This window comes from Micromys minutus (genome assembly GCF_963924665.1).
Source record: "Micromys minutus genome assembly, chromosome: 1".
Taxonomy (NCBI): Eukaryota; Metazoa; Chordata; class Mammalia; order Rodentia; family Muridae; genus Micromys; species Micromys minutus.
This window is the reverse complement of record NC_137969.1, coordinates 55,365,140-55,392,556: the sequence shown is the minus strand read 5'-3', so window position 1 is coordinate 55,392,556 and position 27,417 is coordinate 55,365,140. Positions and strand designations below refer to the sequence as shown.

The 27,417-nt window shown below is 42.9% G+C and overlaps 1 protein-coding gene across 1 annotated transcript in view; it reads left to right on the top strand.

Annotated features, from left to right (window-relative positions):
* USH2A (usherin) overlaps positions 1-27,417 on the top strand; it is a gene marked incomplete at both ends in the record, with an annotated part of 645,989 nt that overhangs the window by 278,697 nt on the left and 339,875 nt on the right. The window contains 2 exons of the mRNA XM_080923960.1: positions 9,373-9,486; positions 11,605-11,766. Of these exons, the coding sequence (XP_080780086.1) occupies positions 9,373-9,486; positions 11,605-11,766 (276 nt within the window). The remainder of the gene's footprint in view (positions 1-9,372; positions 9,487-11,604; positions 11,767-27,417) is intronic.

Here is a 27,417-nt window from a genome sequence, read left to right as displayed (position 1 = left end):
CTTCCCAGTAGAAGTTTTAAACTAGGCCACAAAGTTCAATTTGAAAGAGATTGAGTATTAAAACCCACTGGGCTTAACACTTAGGAAGCACGGGCTTAGGTCAGAGGAAGTGCCGCAGCTCTTCCACAGTTCAAGCAGGTTTAACGCTGACTTCATTTTGTAAATACCACAAAAATCTTGTTTTTATGTTTTATTAGCCTGTAATAACTATATAGAACAATGTTTCTTCAACTAAATCCCCTGAGCCTTGGTAGATGTGATGCAAATGTCCTGTTTAAAGCTGTGCATTCGATAGCCCAGCCTTGTCAGCAGCTTCCTGTTATTTCAAATGTTCCAGAAACCACAGTAGCAGAAGCCCAGCTGTCCCGTCCTGCAGTCCTGCATGCTAGGAACATAGGAACAGAGCAAAGCAGATAGATGATGTATCTCCAGAGATTCCCAGATACCTCTCTGAGACTATTCAATTTCAGCCACACTTAACAAACATCATTGAACAGTTTCTCGGGGTCACTGTGTGTTGGAAGTTTGTTTCTGAGGGGACCTGTGCAGAAAATATGGCAAGCTGAATTTATTTACTCCCTCTAATTCACCCACTGGGCTGCCTTGGATACACACTTGAGAATTATAATTTATCAGCACCATGGCAGGAATCTTAAGGCAAAATCTGTTCTCTTGTCTTCTCTTCCGAGGCTCTTCCATTCTGTCCCCAGTGATGAGCCATTCAGCCTACGTGGTGTCCCTTACCAGATGGCCTCTTAATAAGTGCCTTGCTCTGACCCACCCTCGAATCCTTGATCCAAATGTGAGATGCCAGCAAATAAATCAGAGAATGGCACTTGGCTGAGTTCTTGGGAGATGGAGGAAAGCCCCAGGGAAAGGAAGTGAGAGACAGCACGGCTGAGGCTCTGTCCACTCTGCATTATGGCCAGAAAACAGAAGACATGAGAGAGAGAGAAAGAGCAGAGAGTGAGAGAGTCAGTCAGACAAACAGAGAGATAGACACAGAGACACAGAAACAGACAAAGACAGAGAGATAGACACAGAGAGAGACAGAGACAGTCATAGACATACAGAGAGGCAGACACAGAGAGACAAAGACACAGAGACAGAGACACAGAGTCAGACAAAGACAGAGACAGTCACAGACATACAAAGAGACAGACACAGAGAGACAAAGACACAGAGACAGACACAGAGAGACAGAGATCAACAGACAGACACAGAGATACAGACAGAGACAGAGACACAAAGACAGACACAGAGACACAGACAGAGACAGAGATAGGCAGACAGAGACAAAGACAAAGATACAGAGACAGAAGCACAGAGAGAGACAGAGACACAGAGACAGATGCAGATAAGAGAGAAATAAATTCTCCATACCATTCTATCTCTCCTCACACACAAACACCCCCTGGAAGAATGATTTTTGCAGAGAGTTCGATGGCATTAGACACCGGAGAGACAATGCCATGCACAGATTTCAACCACCAGACTAAAAGTACAACGGAAATGAGTGGGTAATGAGAACAGAGCAGCCAGGTCTTTAATTGAATTAAAAGCTGGGTGACATCAGTGCAGACACCTGTCCAATTACAGACAGGCCAAGGTGTTTACCGTGGCTCTACAAGCCATTCGAAGATGACAGAAATCTTTCCGCCCACAGATTAGCATAATGAAGGAGAACAGATTACAGTGGATGCTCGCCAAACACCTAGCTTGGCAGCTGGAGGTGGGTGGGGGGAGGGGAGTCTGCTAAAGAACGGAAATAGAAGCACAGGCCTTCTCCAGGATGCTGCCATCTTGCTTTGGTTTCAATATTTTTTTTTTTTTGCCAGCAAACCATTTGGGCGCGAAGACATTTAGTCCAAAAGTTAACCATGAAATCTCAGGGTAAAACCGCGTGCTCTGCTCTCTTGCTCTCCTGCCTCTTCACGCTTGGACTCTGTGAGAGGTTCAGCAGCGTACATGGCTAAGGTTAGCCACACAGGGATTTTCCTCCTGAGGACTCAGACTCTCCCTCCAACTGTTCCTATTCCTCTTTGCCTCCTTTGGGATTTGGGGTGAGATGAGAGGAAGAAAAGATGTTGGTGATATCAAATTAGTGTTGGAGATATTCATCTGTCAGTGAAAAGATACAGTCAGGGGAGCACTGGTGATGAGCCAGGAGCAAAATCTTCACTGGCTCCATGAACCAAGTATCTGCTTTTATTAAACTATAGTGTGCATCTGTGTATGCGTGCACACACACACACACACACACACACACACACACACATGCCTGCACACGTATGCTTGAGCAAAGTGTGTGTACAGGCCAGAAGACTACCTCACCTGTCCTTCCTCAGGTACCGTCTGTGTTTACACAGGCTCTCTAATTGTCCTGGAGTCAGCAAAGTGAACTCAACCGGCTAGCCAGGGAGCCCCCAGGATTCACCTGTCTCCATCTCCCCAGCCCTACAATCACCAGGTCTGCCTCCACACCGGATTTGGTTTTGAGTTGCCCTATTTGGAGGTTTCTGGTCCCTGAAGGAGTGCTGGGCCTTGAACTCAGTGTTTGTGTGTGCCCACCAGCCATGGCATCATCAGGGAGGACACTGAGAACAGCAGGAGCCTGGGGAAGAAGTGGGTTGACATGTTCTCTGCAGTCACCAACCTGTGAGGAACATTGATATGGCAGCTTCTCAGTACATGAGCTCTCCTGAGCCAGTCTCTTCAAAGAAAGCATTTGTAGGCTTATACTGAAGGGGGTCTTAAATTCCTCCCTTCCTGGATGGGCTTCTTTCACTTAAACAAAGTCTCTGTCCCATCCTGAACTTGGCCTTTGCAGAGACTGTACTTAACTTGAAACTCCCCTGGTGTGGTTTGTCAGGGCATCTCAATGCCAGGCAGTAATGCACAATGCATTATCGCTTAGAGTGAGATGCGGGGCCCTGCTGGGGCTCGCAATTCAGGTCCACACACTGATGCTCCCAAGCTTCATGGGCCACTCACACTTTTAAGACATCGATAATGCTTGCTTTATGCTTATTGAATGCTATTTTAGTGTGCCTTCTTCCATTATCAAGAAGGACCGGCAGGCTCTCTGACATGACTAGGGCCATTTTCTGATTTCACAGACTTTTGTGGCTAAAAGGAGGTTTGAGAGGTCACTTGACTGCTGGACTGGACGAGTGGGACACTCTGAAATTGAAAATTTTCAGGGTTGTCCCCCACAAGGACATCCACCCAAACCCACTTAGAGTTCATAGTGTTGGCATCTACTCCTTTGTCTCTGTAGAGAGCTTCTCTAGAATCCTTTATAACTCAGTCTTCTCTGTATTACTCCATATTATTTTTAAAATATGATATTCAAGCAATGTTTTCTAATTGTCCCTTTTTAATTTGCCTTTGCTTAAAGGCCTCCTATTCTGGTAGGGTTTAACTGTTGGTGGAACATCCTACATTCATCTGTCAGAATAGTTAAGGAACTCTCTAGATCTGCTTGCCCTGCGGACATGACTCTGGGACTTGCCTTGATGGTTGATATTGGATAGCTGGGCCCACTGTGGGTAGTATAAGTCCTAGGCTGGTGGTCATGGACTACACAAGAATTCTAGCACAGTGTAAGCTGCCCTGCAAACCAACTATCAAAGAGCATCCTTTCTGGTACCTGCCGTAAGAATGAGGCTGAGAAGTGAGTTTGGTTGGAGGTCTGTATAGAACAGCATGTTGGACAGAATAGTACACAGAGCTGCCTTCAAATTCCTGTTTTGAACCTAACCCTTGACTTCTCTCAGTGATGGGTCAAGTCCTCAGAGCAAAAGCTGAATAAAACCGTCTTATCCCTAACTTGCTTTTGGTCAGAGTGTTGCCATTGTAGCTACTGAAATGAAACCAGCACTCCTCTTGGCATCATAGACTCACAGGTGCAGATCACGCAAACACCTCCCTGCACACAGCATGCCTGAAGACACCCTGCTTCTGCGTAAAACTGTGCACGCCTTCCCTCATTGTAGTCCTGGTAGCCTTACAGAAACAAGTTATCTTCTCAATCACTTGTGCTAGAGGCCAAAGGTCAAAGCATTGATAAATAATTTCTAATAATAGATTATCAGGCTAGCCCTGTGTTTTTCTCTGGAGACAACCCAATCTAAGTGTTTACTTTGACACTCAAAGCAAGACTTCTCTGGCTTCATTTAAGGATTGGGGGTGGGGAGCTGTATTCAAGATAGGCTACTTGCTTAGAGTCAGAGAAAAACTGTTTTGCCTCCTTTGTCAATAGCACAACATTTTCTAGGCATCAGCTTTAACTCATCTGGGAATGTTCTCTACACTGGGGCAAAGGGAATCAAGTACCTGTCCCAGACAGACAGACAGACTGCAACATGCAGCTCTTCCTCATGATTCATGCTTCATGATGGCCAGTCAAGAAGGAAGACAGTACTGAACGGTCATCCTAGGCCTCTTTCTGAAGTTCCTAGTCTGAACATTATTTAGGCGCTTTGACAGACACTCTCAGAGATGCAGTGTAATGGGCAAATCCCCTTCGGAGCTAGGAAAGAATCACCACCCCAACCCAGAAAAGGGTAACGCGTTTTTTAAAAGCGTGATGTAGAAGTCATGCAAACTATCCACCAGGGATCCAAGGCTGGCAAACCCCCAAAATTCAGCTCTCTTCTCCTCTATGCCTTTGCTCCCTATTCTCCTTTCTGTACCTTTTTTTCTTGGTACTTACCATTTTCTCCCCTGCTTAAAAGAGGAAACACCAACGCTTTGATAAATGGCCCAAAGAATGATCTAGTTTCCCTCACGGTCCTTTAAAGTCTCTATACTTTTCTAGGAAATATAACACAATTTAGTAAGCCTCTCTCCTCTGAAGCAGAAAGTTAGAAAAAGTATTTTGCTGAGAGGTTAAAATGACCATCCTTCAATGTTTTCTTTAATTAAATAGGCCTCCTGTAACCCTGGAATAGAGTGTGCATCTTATAAATGTCTATATACTTTAATGCCTTTAGGGGAACTTCACTACTGTATGATGAGCTCCTTGAGTAAAGAGGAAGCTTAGTGGAAGAATATCATGGTACATGTATGTTCTGCTTAGCCTTGTCAACTTGGAGTCTTTTGAGAGAAAATCCTTGATAGAGGAATTATCTAAATCAGTTTGGCCTGTGGTCAAGTCTAATGAGGGCTGTCTTGGTTGGTAATTGATGAATTGATATAAGAGGACCCAGTCCACTGTGGGCAGCACCATTCCCTGGGCATAGCCTTGGCCTATAGAAGAAAGCTAGCCAATCATCTACCTGTATGACCCAGGATGCATTCTTCCACAGCTTTTGCTTTGAGTTTCTGCCCTGCCTTCTATCGATGATAGATTATGATCTGTATGTTGAGATAAATAATTCTTCCTGTGAACAGCTTTTGGCCACAACAACAGGATGGAACTAGAACAACATATATGCAAAAATACTTATTTACCACAAGAGTTTGTGTAATGCAGGCACCTGTGATTCTCTGTGATGATGGTCCTTTAATTCCTAACAGATATTCCTATAAAGTGTGTTATATCACCAACAAGGATGCAAACTTGTGTCTTTTCTGAGTAATACTGCTATGTCTGCACTATATGATGTTCATCTACAAGAGACTGCTTTTGTCATATGATCATACATGAGCTTTATATCCCAGCCTACCTTGCTCAGGTTGACAATACAAGGGTCATTCTCTGAGGCCTGTCTCACTCCCTATTGGTAATATTCAAATTTAGCTACATAAGCTATGGTGGCTTTGGACCCTAACAGAGCTGCACTTCCCAACAAGAAAGATGAGTCAAAAATGTCATAAAGTTAGAATTGCCAAGACACGTGTATGGAGATGATTTCATTTTGACACTAGAATTTGTGTATCATAACGATACTAAGAAATTAGAAAATGGGAGCTAGGGAAATGGGAAAATGGCTCAGTAGGTAAAGAGCTCATCACACCAAGTATGAGGACTCGAGTTCAGATTCCCTACACCCAGGTAAAGGTCAGGAAGGTATATAGGTCCATCTGTGTGTAATCCCAGTGGTCAGGAGGCAAGAATGAGATTCTGAAGGGCAAGCAGGCTAACTAGCCTTGCAGAGTCAGAAAGCTATCAGCACAAGTAAGAGCCCTTGCTTTATTTGGTTAGGTAAGAAATGACAGATGCTTGATTGACTCCTGGCCTCCATACAAACTCAAACACATGTGAAGGGTGGGATGAAGATGTGGATCAGTGGTTAAGACTGTAGTACTTTCTCTTGCAGAGGAGCCTAGTTAAATTCCCAGCACCCATGTTAGGTGGCTCTCAACAGCCTCTAACTCCATCTTCAAAGGATCCAATGTCTTCATCTGGTATCCACAGGCTCTTGTACACAAGTAAACATATACCCATGTGGAAACATGCATAACCATAATTTAAAAGAAACATAAATCTTTAAAAACTAGGGAAATAGAGTCAGAGGAGTAGGTCTGTGGTATGACAACTTCATAGTGTGAGTGCATCCCAAGTCCCAGCCCCAGAGCTGCAAAGCAAAAGCAATGCACAAGTGGTATTATCTGTGGATTCAGGCAGACTGAGTGGAAGACAGGGGAAGGACTTCCACCCTGAAGGTAGAACATCAGGTCCAGACAATGGGGTATTTTGGGGATTCCCCACGTGATAAGGCTTGATAGATTAGCAAGATCCAGAAAAAAAGGAAAAGACTTGAAAAGCCAGTCTGGTTTAACAGCAAGCCCTTAAAAGTGTCCTTGGAGGAATCAGAGTCAATCAAGGAAAGAAACAAACTGTCTGAAATTAAGCAGCGCAGGGCACTCCAATGACAGACACCAGGGATGCAGACAGAGCCCCTGTCCAGTACGTACAGAGAATGCATGAACCTGACTCACTTGGTTTTGGACTTAAGAGACAATGACTTATCTTTGAAATATTGAAGTCATTCAGAGGCAATGGAGGCAGGAGCTGGGTTGCAGCCATAGCATGAGTTAGACTAAAACTATTCTCCATTAGCATTCTCTGCGCACAAAGCCATGCTGGAGCTGCTATGTGCCTGAACTGCTAAATCCCGTTAGTAAACTTTTGAGATAAATACTACACTATCCCACCACATAGACCACTCCTGGGGTCTTTCCTTCAAGACCTCGTTTATTATTCATGTACACATGAGAGTACTAAGGCACTGAGCCTCGTTAAGCCCATGGAATTCATCAGTCACCCCAGTCTGAGCTGCTGTGTACTTTACTGTGTATTATACAATAAGGATGACTGTCTGATTGGGCTAGCTCAGGTGGGATGAGAGGCAACTTCTTGAAACTCTGGAAGTCAGAATAGGAGTCACGAGTATCAAGACATGCAAGAGCAAATGGTAGTACCAAGGGCAGGAGGCAGGAAAAAGGTTGCACTGCCAAGTAGTTTCAAAATTAGAAAAACCCCAACATGGTGTGTGTGTGTGTGTGTGTGTGTGTGTGTGTGTGTGTGTGTGTGTGTTTTGTGTACTTGCGTGTGTGTGGGAGATAGCTCACTGTCTTGCTGCTTTTGACCACAAACTGAGAAGAGGGTGCCACATGGTTGGGTATTTCCCAAGAGATGAAGTGCAGGGATCTGTGCAGCCAGTTAAATAAAGCTGGAAATGAGAACTAGGGCTCCTCGGTGAGGACAAATGCAAAAGCAAACTGTGGCTCACCATCTCTGTTCATTCTTCTCACTCTCTCCAGTCGTTAAGTTCTCTGTTGGGGAGGACAAGGACACATGCACATCTGTGCACATCTGTTAAACTCTGTGCTAGAACTGGGCTGGGGAGATGCTCAGCAGAAGCTCACGTTTGTAATCCTAGTCTGGGCAAGGCAGAGACAAGAGGATTTCTGAGGCTCACTGACCAGAGTCTCACCTAATTGGCAAGTTCCAGGAAAATAAGAAAATTTTTTTCTCTCAAAAATCAAGATAAAAATAGATAAAAAGATACCCAAGTTTGACCTACAGCTTTCACAAGCATGTGTATGCACGTGCACGCACACATATCCATATGAATACATACACACACAAATACAGACAACCAAACACATATACACAGCCACACAAATATACATACAAATACATATACACACACAAATACACACAACCAAATATACACACACACACAACCACATATACTCACAAACACACACCCACATAAATACATACAAACACAAATACAGGCAACCAAACACATGCACACACATATGAATACATACATACACAAACACATACCCCCATGAATACATACACACACAAATACACACAACCAAGCACATGCATACAAATATGCAAATATACATACAAATACATATACACACAAATATACACAATCAAACATACATAAACACACACATATACACAGGAATACACACAGACAAATACATACAACAAAGCACACACACAAATACATGCACAAAAATAATAAAATATTTGAAGGGTGACATTTCTCACCAATGTTGTTCCTTGAAGCACTAATTTTTCTCAGGGTTACTAAAGGCTTAGGCAGTGAGGGGTAACAAAAACTGGACTACCTTTTCAGTAAGAATGATAACAGTCTACCATTTGGATCAAAGATTGCCCTAAGAAACCAGAGCAAATGCCTAAACTATGTGTTTGTTATGTCTTTAATCCATAAGACTCACCAAGTAAAGACTTTCTTCCTGGTTATATTAGTAGACAAAAGGTGTTTCAGGACTGTGGAAACTTTCAATTGCTGAACAAATCTTACACATCGTCTGCAAAGCCAGGTTAATTCAATACCTCCCCGTGCTATGCTTTCATTTGAGACAGGTGTCTTAATTAAATAAACTAATAATTTCGAAGGTAGAAGTAGAAAAGCATAATTATCCAATTTACTAATTGTTCTGTTGTGTGAATTTGCATACTCTTTTTTTGCCTGCCATACAAACAGTTTGTCTCGGTGTATCCTACCGTTGAAATAATGGAACCCCTCTCGGGAGGAGCATTTTCTAAAGTGTACTAACAAACTGCACATGGGGCTTCCTAGTTAAATATAGTCGAAAAGTGCCAGGTTCAAGCAAATTGAATCATTTTTGTTTCTGTGGGAGGCTCAGGCCCTGTAATGAAGCATGATGCAGGAACGGGGTGTTTGGCATTATAAGCGTAAATGCTGGGTTAGTGCTGGCTTGGCAGTGAAGGTCTTTCTTTGCTCGGGAGTGACTCTCTACAATACTCCGTTAAGTGAGAAAAAAATGAAAGCTATGCATTGTTGTTTTGTCTCTCTCTTCCCTGACCCCCCATACTGTATCTGTGCCTTTTCTCTTTCTCTGTATCTCCCCCTTTCTCTCACATACAAGCTAGCAAACATAAGAACCTTCTGTGTCTCCCTTTCATCCTAGGTGTATTGACAGGGCTGCATCCCTTCCACAGCTACACAGTAACCCTGACGGCGTGCTCTCAGGCAGGCTGCACCGAGGGCTCACATGCGCTGAGCATCTCCACTCCACAAGAAGGTAAAGTAATTTCAAAGGTCTTGACTTCCACATTTCAGTCATGAATAATAAAATAGGAGAAGAGCTAAATGCTGCGAGGCCATTTGCTGGAGAACCCCGACCTAATTTGATGACAAAGTGCTTTGCCAGGCCATAATTGCTCCCATTTTTGGGAGGGGGGTGCGAAAATGAATCAAACTCCATAGCCTTTAATGACATGCATCTTTAATAGCTGTAATGCAGATTAATGGGCTTTTTAATTGCTGTTACATTGTTCATGCAAGAGCCTTGTCATTAATATGGAGCATCTGAAAGATTAATGAAAGCTTCCTCATTTTACTATGGCTCAGAAGTAAATCTAGAGACAGTCTGACTAAAAAGAATTGATTGTATGCCACAGTATGAAATTGAGAATCAAACGGTTGATTTCCATGGTCTCTTTTAACTGCTAAACACCAGCATGGACGACAACGACTTCAGGAAGACAGCCTCCACATGCCAACCGAGGCACGAAGAATCCCTGCTCCTTTCCTTCCACTCGAGTCTCTCTCCCGTTGTTCTGGGGATGGGCAAACTGTTGGTCTAAACTGATGTTTCAGAAAACATGGGTGAGCGTGGCAGGGGGAAGAGAGAACGCCTCAGGACTCTAAAAGTAAAAGCTTTGCTCAAGCATCCAAACATACCTCCTCAAGAAGCAGGAGCTGCTGCGGCCTACTGCTGGCTCCTGTATGCTGCCTAGTAGGAATAGCATTCAGACTTGAAAGCTTGGTCTTCAGGGCAAAGGGGAAATTTTCAGTCTGCAAGCTAACTCTAGTGCTCTCTCTCTCTCTCTCTCTCTCTCTCTCTCTCTCTCTCTCTCTCTCTCTCTCTCTCTCTCTCTCTCTCTTCCTCTCTTGCTCTTCCTCTTGCTCTTTCTCTTGCTCTTTCTCACTCCCTCTCATGTTCTCTCTAGCTTCCCCCATCGCTCTTGCTCTCTTACTCTCTCTCTCTCCTGCTCTCTAGCTTTATTTCAATCTCTCTTCATCTCCCCCTCTATCTCTATTCTTCTGCTTTTTCTCCTACTCCCTCCCCCATACATGCTTCCCTAAAATCTCCTTTTCTCTTTATCCTTTTACATCTCTACAAATGCCATTTGCGTAGGAAATCTGTTAGAAGAGAGTCTGAGAGAGGCAGGCAGAATCGGGTAGGATGACAGAAAAAGAATTCTGTGACATTCTTCTTGAGACCCTCTATTCTGTTACATGCCTGCTCTGAACCAGAGTACACCCCACCCACACCCACACCCCCCACTGCATTGTCAGAGGCACCCACTAGCCCTGTCTACTCTACTGAAATGGCATTCTTCCTCTCGGAGTGACAATGTGTCTTCTGGGGCACAGCATTATCACCCTACTTTATAGTCATTTCTACCAGTCCTCATCTGGGAAGTCTCTGGTTGCTTCCTCTCCATTTACCTGTCTAGACTTTGCCTGGTATCCTTTATGCCTGAATCCACAAGGTACTGGCCACTCATCTAGTGTAATCCCTTTGTTATTAGGTGAGCGATTCCCAAATCGCTTTTCCAAGGAACCAAGTCTGATGCACAGAATGGTGTTTCTGTTTCTGCTTAGGTTTTTTGTTTGTTTTGTTCTAATTTTCTGTGATTTCAATTCACTGGCCAGTATGTAAATAAATCCCTTTCAACAACTGCAGTGTAGTTTCAATATACAATTGATTTAAGTGTCCATTTCCTAGTCATCCCTGTTGTTGGAAAGATTTTAAAACCTCTCAGTTAGGAACTACTCACCAGCGTTGCCAGATTTATACCGCATGCTCTGCCAAGCCAGCCACAATGATCTGCTCTAACAGGCTCAGCCCCCACGAGGACATGATGGGTTAACAATACTTTTGATAAAGTAACACAAACGTCAGTCAACTGAACTAAAGTAGGGACTCCCCATCCATCACAGATGCAAATTCTCCGAAATTCAGGACAGTTATTTAGCGCCCTTCCTAAAGCAATTACTGACAAGTGGCCTGGGAGTCAGAAACACTTCCATGCATGGGACTACAGCTTTAGTCCATGATTTATTGGTTTGGGTCTGAAAAGTTTTACTTAGAAAAGTAAACTAAAATTAGACTCTGTTTCATCTTCTGCAGCACCCCAAGAGGTTCAGGCACCAGTCGCTGTGGCCCTTCCTACTTCCTTGTCATTCTTCTGGAGTGAACCCAGACAAACAAATGGGATTATTACACAGTACTCCTTATACATGGATGGGAGGCTAGTCTACACAGGCAAGGGGCAGAACTACACAATTACAGGTAGGCTTTCAGTCACCATCAGGTAATACATTCAAAAATGTCCTTTCTAGATGACCACTGTATATGTTTTTCTGAATCAGGTGAGTGAGACTTTTTTCTCTTATGGGACTTGAGGGAGTCTTGGGACTGTACTAGCCCAGATGTTCTTGGATCCTACAGAGCTGTGTTTGGATCTGAGTGTCAGTGTGGCCCCATGCATATGGCTCTGTGAGCTCACCGACTTGGTGATGTCTTCGAACATCTCCATAGCCACACGGCAAGCTATTTGAAATATGCCCACATGGGGAATAATTTGGGGATGAGGAAGAATGGCTCTGCATGGCACAAATCTTAAGCCATTTGAGACAAGACATGTATCCTAGGACCAGATTATCTGACACAGGAGCAAACTGAAGTTTCCAAAAGCTTCTAGTGCCAGAGGCTCGTAATGAGTGTCATCTGGTATTTGTGTTATGTTTGGGGTGCTCAGTGTTTACCCAGACTAGTCAGGTGATTATATTGTTGCATTGCTGTGTTAGATTGGGGGGGGTAGTATTACACAAATGTTGATTGATTAAAAAAAAACTAAGGACTAGAGGTACTGCATTTTTATGAAAGGTTACAGCAAGTTCCAGTCAAAGTCAGAATTAACTATTCAAGGGTTGACTTATTCATATGAAAGCCAGGCACTGAGATGACAGAGGTAAGCGGTATGCTGCTCCTCCTTCCCTGGTGTCTCTGGCTTTCTGGGACAATTCAGATCCTAGCATAAAGGATTACTAGGCAGTTGTATATATATATATATATATATATATATATATATATATATATGTATGTATGTATGTATGTATGTATGTATGTATGTATGTATGTATATACACACACAAGTGGACAAAAACTGACTTTTGTATCTCACTCGTGATTAGATGTACATTGAGATATTCATTTCACAAGGGAGATGTGGTCCTCACTTTACAGGTAAGGAAACTGAGATCCAGGAGGATCAAGGTTGCGCAGCCAGTGAGTGACAGACATGGGTACTGACCGAAACATTGTAAATAGCTGAAATCCATGGGCTTCTGTCATGTCTACTCTTGAGTCTTCAGTTCTGAATCCATAACAGGAAGATGCTTAACCTTCCCTGTCCGATGGACTAGATTGAGAATCTCCCAAGCAACATAGCACTAGGTGTATCTGTGAAGGTCTTACAGAGAGACTTAGCTGAAAAAAAGGAACCACAAGCCAAAATGCAGCTCTGAGATATGTCCCTAAGCTAACACCCAAGACTCATTAAAAACAAAAGTAGAAAAAGCCAGACAGATACTGTCTTCCTCTGTCTCCTAATGTCCACAAGCTGCCCAACATCCCGGATGCCATGCCCTCCCTGCAGAAATAACTTTTGTACCTCCATCCATGAGCCAAGATAAACTCTTTCTTCCTTTCCTAGTCAGGGTTTCTATTGCTGTGAAGAGATTCCATGACCATGACTGCTCTTATAAAGAAAAGTATTTAATTGGGGAGGCTTACAGGTTCAGAGGTTCAGTCCATTATCATCATGGCAGGAAGCATGGCAGCATCCAGGTTGGCATAGTGCTGGGGAAGGAACTGAGAGAAAATATATCATAAATGGCAATTACTAAAACACATCAGAGAACTCTACCCATTGAGTAATGAATGGGGTAGCTTCTGAGGATCAAAATATGCTGTTGTTCATGAAAGGAAACCAAACTTTCTGTCCATACAAATACATGTCATACCCATACCCCAGAAGAATCCTTCTTGTGATGCCTGAGAGACCAAATATGTTTATAGTTCCCTTGGTGGGTTTTGTAGTGTTTTTCATTATGCTGGATGGTTCCATTTCTCATTCTAAGTTGTGCATTCAAGAGGGAATTTACGTGTCTGCTCAGTACTGCACAAGCAAAGCCTGCTCCAGACAGGATCCCAACTCCGCAGCAGCGGAGGGAAAACCAAGGAGACGTCTGACTCTCTGGAAGAAAGAAAGTGAACAGCAAGGACTAGTTTGGCTGCTAAAGAGAGCTGAGGGCTCTGAGTTCACTCCTCAGCACTTCAACTAAGAGTCCCAGATATGGAATTCCAACATCCAGGAGACAGAAGCAGGAGGGCCAGAAGTGAAAGGACATCATCAGCTGAGTTTGAGACTAAATTAGAGTACAAGTGATCCTATTTCAGGGGAAAAAGGAAGAGGAGAATGCACCGAGGTGGAACTGTTGGACACATCGGGTCGAAAATCCAGCCTGGAAAAGGAGGAAGGGCTGCAGCCATACACGACACATCTAGGGTAGGGTAGAAGGCAAGATCCTGTCTCCACCCTATGATGTTGTCTGGCTTGGGCTCTCACAGGCCTTTTGAATGCTGTTGAACACTGTGTTTATATGTGTAGCACTGTGCTGTGTTCAGAAGACTGTCTCTTTGTAGTCATCCACCACCTCTGTCCATTACATTCTTTCTCTCTGTTCTTCTGAAATGATCCCTGAGCCCTTGGAGGATGGGTGGGGCATGTGTGTTCCTGTTAGAGCTGAGCAGTATGCAGTCTCTATCAGTCTCTTGTTCTTCGTACCTTGGCCAGCTGGGGGTCACTGGGTGAACCACCGTGTGCTGCAGGGAGAAGCTTCTCAGGGGCAATGGGAGTTGCACTGAGCTCTGGGGATAATCATAGGTCCTTCAAAGTTGGTTGAAAGCTCAGTGGTAAAATGTTCCTCTAGAGCCTGAACTCGTCTAGCCACAGGCTCTTCACCAGATAATGCTGCCGATAATTGGTTTTATCTTATGGAGTAACACACTTTCAGGTCCATTCAAGGGACATAACTCACGATCAACAATAGACACTGCAGTTGGGTCAATGAATAAATTCCGTCAAAAAAGAACCAAGAAGACAATAAATGTCACCATACCAATATCTGAAAAAAAAATTGACTCCGAACAAAAAAAGGAAAATAAAAGAGGAAAAAAAATCAGAGGAGATGAGGGGGGATATTTTCTGTTTCTCTAACTTGATAGTAAGCAAAGCTGAGGCCCAGTAAACCAAGTGGAATGTGAATGTGCAGGGTCCCAGAGTTGGATACAGTTTGTTTTCAGGTTGGATACAGTTTGTTCTCACTCACAGGTCTAACGGGACAAAAGAACCTGATAGCAACCCCTTTCTAAACTGCACAAGAACTACCATAGGCTGGGGGTCGCTACAGCCACATGGTTGGAAGTGATCCTCACAGAGGAGAGGCCTAAGTCCAAGGTCTGTGTGTTAGCAGGTTCCCTTTGTCCTCGGCTGTTTCTGTTTGCCACGAGGAAGACAGTCTTCTCACACACCTTCACTGGGCTTTTCCCTGCTTGCTGTCTCCTCTTCCTCCTGCAGGGTCAGCAGTAACTTCATTGGGTCCGCAGGTCTGTGACCTCATTTGAGACAATTCTTGTCCCTGAATATAGTCAAGTTGGAGGTTAAGATTTGTTCTCCATTTGCATAATTTTGGGTCCCTGTGTACCATCACATCCTTAATTTTAAAAGAAGAAGGGCAAAACACTGCAGAATACATTTTCAAAAAAGTTGGATGTAGTAGTTTCATTTTACCTGTGCTACTGTTTCACATGCCTTGAACATGCATGTACCAGGTTCATGTCTGGTATGCGAGCTACTCAGAAGAGTGGGCTAGAGCCTCTGGAGGTACAGGGAGTAGCAGGCCACCATGTCTATTCTGGTCCTCGAGAGAGCCACAAGTACTCTTTATCACTGTGCCTTCTCTCTTGCACCCTGTTTCAGAATATTTCAATAACATATTTTTACATCTAAGAGAGTTACGTGAGCACATAAACGCCTGTCTTTTTAAAACCTGTTGTGAAAAATATTCTGTGTAGAGGTAATGTGCTATGTTTTAAAGGAAGAACAAATGAATTAAACTTTCAAAAATTGTTAACTTTTCTGGCAATTTCACACTTCTGTAAATTGAGCCCACACCCACCCCTCTCCCTGAGCTGACTCCTTCTCTCCCGTCCTCTCTACCTTCAGGTTGGCTCTACATTGTCACCTGGTTTCTTGTCACCTGGTTTCCAGACAATTTATCAGTGGTGAATATTGTTTTCAAATCCTGTTCATTTTTACTAGCAAAAAAAAATGTTTGATAATTATTTTCATGTGTGACTTCTGATTCCACCAACTGCATTTCTAGGCTGTTATTATTATTAATTGATATAATTTATTATTTAATAATAATTATTATTACTATTGTATTTTACTTCAAGACATCAAATTGCTTTTGATGAGCAAAAGCATTAATAAGACAAGTACATTTTTGAAATTTCATTAAAGGCAATGATTCATAACATTTTCAAGGCCACAGTCAGTGGCACTTTAGACTCCTTTGCTTTCTACTGTATTAAAAGCCTCCTCTGTAACACGATGCGATGGCCCCTTCTAACTATTCAAAATGCTGATGTTTCTCTCCACTCCTTCACTTGTCCGTGGCTTCTCCTAACATCTGCAATTGAGCGGGCAAAGCGGTGTGCATAGAGAACGGGCCTTGCTGGCAAGGGAGACTGAGGTTGAAGCAGGGCATTCCGTCCGATAGCCACTTAGCCTCTGGGTGCTCTGAGTTGTTTTTTTCCTTCTTCCTCTTAAATATGAAGCATTAAAAGTCAGAAGCACCGCTGCTCCTTGGGTCAGTACAAACTATATTTAAAAATGCACACAGTTCGAGATTTTGCCTTGCAGAGGCCATAAGCTTGTAGTACACTGGGTCAGCTCTGACACTGAAAAATGAATCCAGTTAGGGAACCTCCCGAAGGCTGTTGATGTTTGCTATAATAAATAGCACACACTTTAAGTCAAACTTTTTCATTCCATATTCAAAGGTAATGGATTTTTCGTAACCATAGTAACCTTGGTGTATTTCTGGATAAATACATGAGGTATATACATTCTGGTTTTATTTTTGAATATAAACTACCACATTATGTATTACTAATAATATGAAAAATAGGATGTAGGTTAGTGTAATGACAGCTTAAACTAGTATGCATTTTTCTTCCGCAAAAAATAAATATTTATCAAAAGTAAGGGTTCAATTAATTTCCCCCCAGTTTTGTGGAAATCCGGTGGTGCCATTTATCTTTCCTGCAAAGATATCCATTAATCTCTTATTTCTGTCCCATGACAGATTTTTTAAAGAATTTTGAGTTAAAGGCAATTGTGCTTTTAAAACTTCTGATTAAAAGCATTATCAAAAGATTGAAGAACCTTTATTGATAACCCTGGCCGGGCTACAGCATGCTACTTGGATGTGTGTGTGTGAGGTACATCTGGGACTATGTAGGAAAACAGAGCCCTCTGTGAGAGCATTCGACATTCAGGGACTGCTCGGAGTTAAGGCCAGATAGCATAGTGGTGGATGGTGAGCACTCACGCGGTAGCCGACAGATGATTCTCATTGTAAAGAGGCACCCTACCAGAAGCAGAAGATCCTTAAGAAGTCTGAAAGAATGTTTCAGAAAAGCCTTGAAGGACGGGAACAGTGTGTTGTCAGAAGTCAGAAGGACGTGCGACAAACTGGCCAGAAAGTTCCCGGGGTCCTGCTACCCTGGGAGGCCTTGAGAAGGAAACCGGAAGCTGCTCTGTTATCATCTAAGCTGGTTTCTCAGCTGACAAGACCTGAACTACGGTTGTTGATGGTTTCTAGACTGTCGATGGAGAATGGCAGCGAAGACCCGTTTTAACAAGTAAAGATGCCTGACATCAGTTAAAACACACGTGCTTGCTCAGGCTCACGTCGTAAGTCATCTTTGCTCTGATGAAACGCTGTGGTTTAGACAAGTTAGGGGAGGAAGAGCTTCTTCTGCCTTACAGTTCCTAAGGGATAAGAGTTCATAATGCTTGGGATAGCAAGGCAGTGGATAGAAGGCATGGGGGCTAGGGCAGAAAGCTGAAAGCTCAGATCGTTTTTTAAATTCAATTTTTTACATACTCACTTGACATCGTTCAGTGCCTGCTTCCAGTCACCCCCTCCCACAAACCTTCCCTCATCCTCCCCCAACCTCCTCTGAGCAGGTTCCTGCTTCCTGGGTATCCCACACCTCCACCCCATGCTGGCTCTTCTAGTCTCTGCGAAGCTAGGTGCTTCCTCTCCCGCTGAGGCCAGACAAGGCAGCGCAGCTGGAAGAACGGGGGACAGCCCCCTGCTCCAGTTGTTCAGGACCCACATGAAGACCGAGCTGCACATCTGCTACATATGTGTGGGAAGGCCTAGGTCCAGCCCATGTATGTTCTCTGGTTGGTGGTTCAGACTCTGAGAGCCCCAGGGGTCCAAGGAGAGAGAGAAAAGAGAGAAAAGACCTTGAAAATGTTGGAGAGGTGGAGGAAAGGTCAGAGGGGGGAGGAAGGGATGTCAGGCGAAATTCTGATAAAGTTAGGTAGTTAAGTATTTATATTCTTCACCTCCTAAAAGTACTGCAACTTCTCTCTGATCTTATTTGTCAAGGTCAAACAGTAGCACATTAAACACACACACACACACACACACACACACACACACAACTAGAGACGTTCATCTTGAATGCACCAAACACTTCAGTCTTACGACAAGAAATTTATTGGCGATGGAGCTGTATTCTCTTGACACAATAAAAATATTTAAAGGTTAGGTTCCTCTAGCCAAGTGTTCCACAGACCTCATCAATACTTTACAAATTTGAGCAACATTATATCGATCCGTGCTATTGGTTTATATAGAGATAGTAAAACTTTTCTAGCAGTTTCTTTAGGCAGGCCTTAGACTCCTACTATGATGCCTGCTTCTACCACACCTGTGCTGGTATTGGAGTGGTATGGGATCCTAAAATCTTCCGGAAGTATTGAGGATCAATCTGGGGCCTCATGCACGCTGAGGAAGGGCTCCAATGTCTGAGTTGAATCCCTTGGCCTGATTTTACAGTTTGAACACAGCAGTGCAGTGGTGCTCCCTGTGCACATTACTACAGAGGCTTGGACCTTAGCCCTGAGTCTGAGTGTTTAGAAGGCAGATCAAGTGTGGATGGTCGGACAAGATCACAGTGGCTTCCGTAAGTCACAGGGAGATGTACCTTCTCCTGTGCCAAAGAATACACAGGAAGAAAAAGTAAAGCTGGGAAAATATCTGGAACCTTTACGCGTCGCTTAGCTATAGATGCTGTAACTCAGGGGTCATTCTTCCGGGCAAACGCTTCACTGTACAAGGTACTGATGTGTGAGGGAACAAACTGTGCACATTTATATTTTAACATCTCCTCCCTCATTCACACGTGAAGTGTTGACTGGACTTTCATGCTCCTGAGTGATATGAAAGGACCCTTATGCAGGGAGGGAACTTTAGAGGCATCCTGGGAGTGACAGCATGTTACAGGAGCATGACAGAAGCTGTGATACAAGGTGACCTGTTGGACCTTGGTAAATAGAGCCTGCTCGTTACTTTAATTTGTGATTTTTAACTCTTAGAGTGACTTCCGGAAGTGTGTGTGTTAAGGATATAGCTTGATGAATATTCTTGGCTGGTTGTAATACACACAGCCATTTCCCAAACCGATCAACAGCATTATCACCACGGTAGAACACCCAGCTTTGGATTGTGGTCAGGTCCTGTCTGCTACAAGTTTAGATGGGTCGTATGCTAAATCTGAGTAGAGCCAAGTATAGTTTGACTACTTCCCGGGCCAATTTTGAATGTCAGGTAGAGAGTAAATCAGTCACACAGTTCATTTTTATTTTGGTACCCACAGACCAGAACTTCTCTGATTCCAGGCAGTCTGCTAAGAGAGTATCTGTTCTTCCAATCTACCGAAACTTTGTGAAGTGGGACATAGATATTGTCCCCTTCCAGATCTAATCTAGAAACTCATCATGTTTCAGTTAGATACTCAGAACCAGCATGGTAAGTCACTAGCCTGTGGACGGCTGCAGAGGGATCAAATCATGGTTCTCCGTGTTCAGTGAGAGAAGTTTGTCACCATAGGCTTACAGCAGTGGAGCCAAAGTCTAATCCAGAGACAGGGTAAACAAGCATTCTAACATACAGGATGCGATATGTGTGCCCTTTAGTGACATATAGACGTGGTTGCATATGTGTATATGGGTGAATGCACATGACATTTGCATTTACATATGGGGATATACAACTCCTAAGCATGGAGAGTTTTCTCCTAGTAAGAGGGTTTTAGCACTTGCTTTTCTCTTTCTTCTTTCTTTATTTCTTTCTTTTTCTTTCTTCTCTTTCTCCCCCACTTCTCTCTCTCTCTCAATTGCTTTCTGTCTTTAACTTCTTGAGAGAGAATCTATCTTTCTTTCTTTCTTTCTGTCTGTCTGTCTATCTACATACCTATCTACCTATCCATCCATTCATCCACCCATCTGTCTATCTGTCTGTCTGTCTGCCTGCCTGCCCATCTGTCTGTCTGCCTGCCTGCCTACCTATCTGTCTGTCTGTCCGCCATCTATGATTTTGGCTCGGCTCGCTAGCCAGCAAGCCTCAGGTATCCTTCGGTTTCTACCCACACTGCTCTGTGCTCCTAGGCACATGGCACCTACCTCCTATGCATAGGTTCTAGGAATCCGAACTCGGGTCCTCAGACACGAGTGTCACTTTAATAGAAATCCAGTCTCCCCAACCTGCTTCTTCTTTTCTGTGAGTGAGTCATTTCACGTTTTAAATTCTCTGCTCTTCAGAGTCTGTAAATTCTATTTTGTTGTTTGGCATTTTTCATTTTAATGTACTCGATAAAGTTGGTAAAACAGGCACCTCCCTAATCTTTCCTACCGATAGCGCCACTCAGTATGGCTCCTGACAGCATTGGAGTTGTCCCCTGTACATCTCACCTTGTCTATAGCTGCTGAAATGTTAAACACATATCATGTACATCCATTCCTCCATTTTCTTCTGACTCAAGACTCCCCAGGTCATTTTATACACATTTGCCATTAGAATGTATTCTGCTGTGCAAACCAACCTTAAGTAGGGCACAGAGTAGGGCACATTTCTGTGCACAACACGAACTGCAGGGCACTTACAATCCTTTTCTCACCAACTCATTTCCAGAAGCTGTAGTGTCTACCAGCCAGGACAGAGTTGGCATCTCACAAACTTTTGTTGGATTGTGTTTAAATAAATTAAATTGGAGGAAAAAAAACCATTGGGAATCTGTAAATTAATATTTTGAAGTAAATAAGTACCGATGCATAATTCAGAAGTAATTAATATGCTAAACCTGGAAAATGGCTTTAATGAGGTAGGCTGTTCATGTCGCTTCCTAGAAATTTTCACTTAATCACCCAATAAGTAGCAAAAAAAAAAAAAATTTAACTACTTGTGTTAGTTTGCTAGGCTGCCATGAAAGAGTGCCTCAAATTGTGTTCCTTCCAGAAGGTTATGTCACAGTTCTGAATGGTGATGTCTAAGATCTAGGTGGCCGCAGTACCTGCTGCCACTGTCTCTCAGTGGGGAGACCACCCGAGCCTCATTCCTGGTTTCTGTGATTTGCTGGGCTTCTTTGGAGCTGATTGGTGTGTATGGATTTTACCATGATAGGTACTTCTGACTTCATGACATACCCCACCCCCTCTAAATTTACACTCCCATAGGAATACCCAACCTAGTGTATTCAGATCTACCCTAATGACCCCATGTTAACCAATTACAATGGAAGGCCCTTATTTCCAGCCATTTTAGGAGGCTGTAGGGATGTGAGCTTCAACCTGTGCATGGTAGGGTTCTTAGTTCCACATAAGCTCTCTTCTCAGAGAAGTGTCTCGCTGTGTATTTGATATAATTACCCATATTCAACTTCCCTCAAATATTCTCTTTTTAGAACCAGATAAGCAACTCTTTGAAAGTCAGTTGAAAGTGTCCACATTCCATAAAGTTGTTAGTGGGAGAGGGAAAAAGGACAGACAGATCACCTCTGTATGAAGTGATTCATTAATTTGGCAATTACAGGGTGTCCTTCATAATCTCTAAGGACTTCAGAGCAGACAAAAGAGTCAAAGGTCTTGTCCTCACATCACCTCTGTTCAGTAGGAGCTTGAGAGCTACTGCAGTTCAGAAACCATGGATATTGTCTGTAGAGCCTCTGCTTTATGTCCACCGTGCATCTTTCTTTCCAGAATGTTCTTCTACTCAGTGACTCTGTAAGGCCCATGTCTCTTGCATATTGGACGTTTTTTTTTTTTTTTTTTTTTTTTTTTTTTTTCTCAAACATAATTTACTCTTCCTAGCATCCTAACCCTGCTCATCTGAAACTCACATGCTCCTCCTTGACTTTAGTTCCCCGGCATTGAAGCCTTTGAATTCTCCATGAATGATAGATAGGGAACCTCAACCTTTAGATCACTTCCTGCCCTTGTCCACAAAAACCATGGAGCTCTTGAATTACTTTCTCTCAGGCTGGAATCCAGAACTTTTTCTTCACCTCGAAGTACCTCATGTTCCAGAGATTCATCGACTCATCCTACAGGAATTGCCCATCGTTACACTTTTTTGATAATTTACTTACATTAAAACATCTGGTTTTCTCATTTTTTTTTTTGAGAATTTCACACAAGGATACTGTATTTGCATCATTTCTACATCTTTTTCTCTGCTCTATAATTCTTACCATATCCCTCTGATTCCCTCTCAACTTCATGGCCTCTTTAGTGTTTGTGCCCATGCACATGCATGTTTAATACAACCCACCAATTCCATTCAGTTTTGAAGGTATTTATCTTGTACATATTTGCTAATATGTATATAGAGTCAGATAACCAGAGAAGTTTAAGATGGAGAAGTCTGAACCTTTATCAGCAGTCACAGCTCTTTGTCTAGTAATGGGACTCTGTGAGTTCTCTTTCCCATTCCTGTTGGCATGCCAACTGGTGTTGCCATGCCAACTGGTGTTGTTGTTGTGCAGCATTTTGTTTAGCTGATCAGGTTGCAAAATTTTGTGGGTGCATCTTCCCTATCATATGTAGAAGGCACTATCTCATGGTAGCTGTCCTGATCCTCTGGCTCCTATAATCTTTCAACCGCCTTTCCCATGATGCTTTCAGACCTTGGGTATAGGAATCCTGTTTTCTTTGAACCTAAGTCTCTCCGTATTTCACATCCTCCCCTCCTATGTTTCCTTCAGGTATGAAATTTGCAGTGTTTCCAGAGTGTTTGCATCATGACTACATTGCACTCAAATGAGAGCTATAAAATGTGCATAGGTGCTCCTTGTGCCTGCTCCCAAGGCCCTGAACTGTGCTGAGTAACTTTGATAAACCCACCATTCATGGCATTCTGTTGTCTGGGGTTCCCCAATCTCCAGTAGGCTTCTTGTTCTTGCTCTTAATCTCTCTCTGGTTCTCTAGCTTGCTTTTTTCTCCCTTTTTCTGGTCTCTGCTTCTACGATTACATGACATTCTCCATTCCTATAAACATAGCAATCTATATTGGATTTATGGCTCAACCCTAATCGCATATGACCTCCACTTAACTTGATTATGTTTTATAACTTGATTAAGTTGACTGACTTAACCCCTTGATTTTGACTTAACTTGATTAAATTGAGGTCATATTAAACTTCAAAGACTCCATTTCCATATAACAACACATTCACACATATACGGGGTTTAGTAATTGAACATGTCCTTTTACAAAACAAAGGCTTAACCCAGAACACCTGAGCTAGATCCAAAACTTTACCATTCTAACCTGTGTTTTTGACATTCATGTCCTCCCTGATTCAAATAAATATGGGTGCCATGAAATTCCAGGTCCTCTTTGAATCCTGGGACACCCCTCTCCTGGTATCCAGATCCTCTTTGGATCCTGGGACATCCCTCTCCTGGTATCCAGATCCTCTTTGGATCCTGGGACATCCCTCTCCTGGTGTCTGTATCCTCCCTGGATCCTGAGACACCTCTCTCCTGGTATCCAGATTCTCTTTGGATCCTGTGATACCTGTCTCCTGGTATCTGGATCTTCTTTGGAACCTATGATACCCCTCTCCTGATGTCTGGATCCTCCTTGGATACTGGGACATTCCTCCCTAATATCCACATCCTACAAATTCTGGGACACCCCTTTCTTGGTGTCCGAATCCTTCTTGGATCCCAGGATACCCCTCTCCTGGTGTCTGTATATTTGGCATTCCTAATTTCCCTGTTTATGCTCAAGATCTGGTCTGGTCTCTCTCTCTCTCTCTCTCTCTCTCTCTCTCTCTCTCTCTCTCTCTCTCTCTCTCTCTCTCTCTCCTTCAACAAACACTGGTTACCTTTTCAGGCTTTGAACACCCAATGAGGTCTTGGTATAATCCCTATTCATGCCGACCTTCAGCTCATATACTTTTCTTCTAGCCATGAACACACGCAATCCTTTCAGCCCAACTCCCTAGAATTGAGTTGATTTGATTGGCCATGTACACCATTTTGTTTTTCTTCCCGAGTTTTATCTCAGGAGACAACAAAAGTCTTCATTCTTTCGTATTCTATATATTAACTAACTATATATTAATTAGCCCTGGGTAATGTAAATATTCGTGTGGCCATGTACACACACCCAGGCCTATAATTGAAGAAACACAAGGAACCAGTGTTTTGTTCCCTTAACAACTCTGAGTGCATACAGAATTTGGTGATGAGGTTCTCTTTCCTCTACAACCATCCAAGGGCACAGGCAGATACAATGTCTGCTGTAGTTAACCTATGACTACTAAGGATTCTCTAAGATTACCACCCTTGTTACAGCAGATACAAAAAGAAAAGGAATGGTCATTGTTGAAGAGTTTTATGGACTAGGCCTGGGAGTGATGATTCCTGCCAACCATGTTCCAGCAGGTAGAACTCAGTCTCCTTGCCATGCTAACTGTAGGGAAAATTCAGTAACTAGATCTCAGTATTACCTATGAATGAGCTCAGAAGTCAAAGAGCCACAGGTCTGGATACATTAAATTGGTTCCTAAGTCAGTTCCCACAAAATCAAGGAGTTGGAGATTTTGGGCCCTCTGGGAAAGCCTCATCTTCTAGGCCCATATAGGTTTCCGGATTTATGTTCCTGTATAAGTAGAGCTGAGGGTTTGGTTTCAGGTAAGGGTTTTCTCAACTCTAGAGGCCACTACCAGGTCATTTCACCAAGTCTCCTCCATCTTTGTAGTGAGGAACTTCCATTGTATAAAATCCCCTTTATGTGAAATCTGTCTACCAACAGCTAAAAATTATTACAGGAGCCGTTCCCTTTTCCTCTGTGTGGCTTTGGTTTGCATGGTCTACTTACTGTAGCACATAGCAATATCAGTTCTGCTTTACTATTAGTTACTATTGTTCTCTTACTGTTCCTATTTGTTGTAGGTATGTGCATGCATGTGTGTGTGTGTGTGCCTGTATGTGTGCCTGTGTATGTATGTGTGTGTGTGTGTGTGTGTGTGTGTGTGTGTAGAAAAAACATATCTCATATATGTTATAGAGCTTTCTTTGTTTTAAAATCTCCCCAGGAAGCAGCACTTGTCTTGCAGTATATTCCTATGAAGTCAAGAAGCTATATATTTTAAGCCAAAGGGCTCATAATTAGACAACACCCATCAGAATAATCTCACTTTTTGTCCATCAAACACCAGTTTGCAGAACATTCATCAAATCAATCATTTCCAATCTACACTGAAAGGGACAAAATAGTATGGAGGTAAATGTTGACTGTCGTCTCCGAGAGCTCTTCCTGCCACAGGCTTTGGCAGCAGCGAGCCGCTTGGCCGTCCTAGGCCACCCTGAGAAGCTTCAGTTTCCTGGTAGGAGATAAGAATGGAAACCACTTCAGGACTTGGAACTAAATATGATAATGAATCAATTGTGATGGTTTGAGCATGGGGCTTGCCACTCATTTGTGAAAGTAAGGAGTTATTTACAGCCACATAGTTATAATTATAAATTTGTAAAATTACTATTATAATAAATATTCTTAATGTGAAGCCCCCTTCAGGCATATATCTAAACTGCCTGTTCAGTTCCATCCAGGATCTAGATCTATGGAGCATTTTTATGCATTGGGGGTCAGAAGTTCAATGCCACAGAGATAGTATCTTTCACAGCCTTCCCATGGAAAGGCTCAGAAACAGATATAAATGCCATGAAGTCTGTGGACAACTTCTGGAAACAGAAGAATTAAGAAAAATGCTAACATGGAGGAGTTAGCTGGGCCCCGGCCAGGCCAGTATACACAGTGCTCTATTGCTCATTTTATGGAAATCAAACAGGGCCCGTTATAATATGCTGCTACCTGGACTGCAATGAGAAGCAAAGAGGGGTCCAATAATCAAAGGTGCTGGGATAAATTAAGAATGGAGAAGGATTTTTCAGGAAATAAGCTAACATGAACCTGGGCTGCAGAGATGGCTCAAGGGTTTAAAGCATTTATTACTCTGCCAGAAGACCCAGATCGGTTCCTAGCACCCATATCAGGCTGCTCATAAATGCCTGTAACTGCAGGGGATCCGACTCCTTCTTTTGGCCTCTGCAGGCAGCTGCCCAGATCCATACACAGACAGGTACAGACACACATAACTAAAATAAAATAAATCTTTTTAAAAAAAAAGTAGCACGAAATCACGAGTGTCCTAAGAGATCAAAACATCAAGTCATGAGATTGCTGCCCAATAGTGGAGGCACGGAGACATGCAGGAAGCAGAAGAACGGACAGGTTTGAACTCCAAATGCAAGAAGCTAATTGAACCTAACAATGCAGATGGCCGTGGGAGCAGGAGAAGAGAGAAAGGCATTAGAGTTATTTGTTGACAGCTCCGCCGTATTATATGTATGTTCATCCAGCAGTGTAAAATCAAATCCTCTTAGTGTAAAATCCTTTTAAATAGTGTTTAAATATATTCTGATGACACAATCTGCTGAGGTATTTACCCTTGATGGGGATTTCCATTAACCTTGTTGTAGATACTGTATATTTTGGGGGCTTTGCTTACGGGGTAAAGCCTAGTGACATCATTATAAAACCACATCTGGATAAGCTTAGAGCCTTTGTCAGTCCACATCTGGATAAGATTAGAGCCTTTGTCATTCTATCCGATTTGGGAAGTTCAGCAAACCGTAGGAGAATGCCACGATGAACAAAGCCCAGGCTTTAGATTATTAGGGTGCCCTTTCTTTAATGGAATACACAGAAGGAGGTAAGAGCCTGAATGCTGTAAATGATACAAAGAAATGCTCAGCACCCACGTGTCAGTGTTTTTATGGAAGGACAGTTGTACGGTAGAATTTTTTTTTTTACTTGTCCAAGTTTTCATTGTCCCAAAAGACCTTGTATGAGTCTTTTGTCTCCCTAATGGGTAAAATTCCTTCAATATTTTTCTAAATTATCTCTGTACCACAGAGGCAAAAACGTAATACCCAATTAAAACTCACTTTTCTTCTTTTGGTCAGGGCCATGATGAAGTCAGAGAGACAGCTGGCTTACTTCAGTCTGCTGCCTGGAAGATGATCCCTCAAGGAAGTCTTGTTTGTTATCTTGTAGTTTATTCTGTCTGTGGAGGAGCTGGATGCTTCAAATGTGGCACTGTGTAGTCAGTTTTGCCTTTACAAAGCCTCATTGCTTGTTTGCTAGTCTTCTGTCTTGATCCCTTGGACAAAATGGGTAAAGATCCAGCCCTCTCACTCAGGGCTTTTGGTAGAAGTGTTCA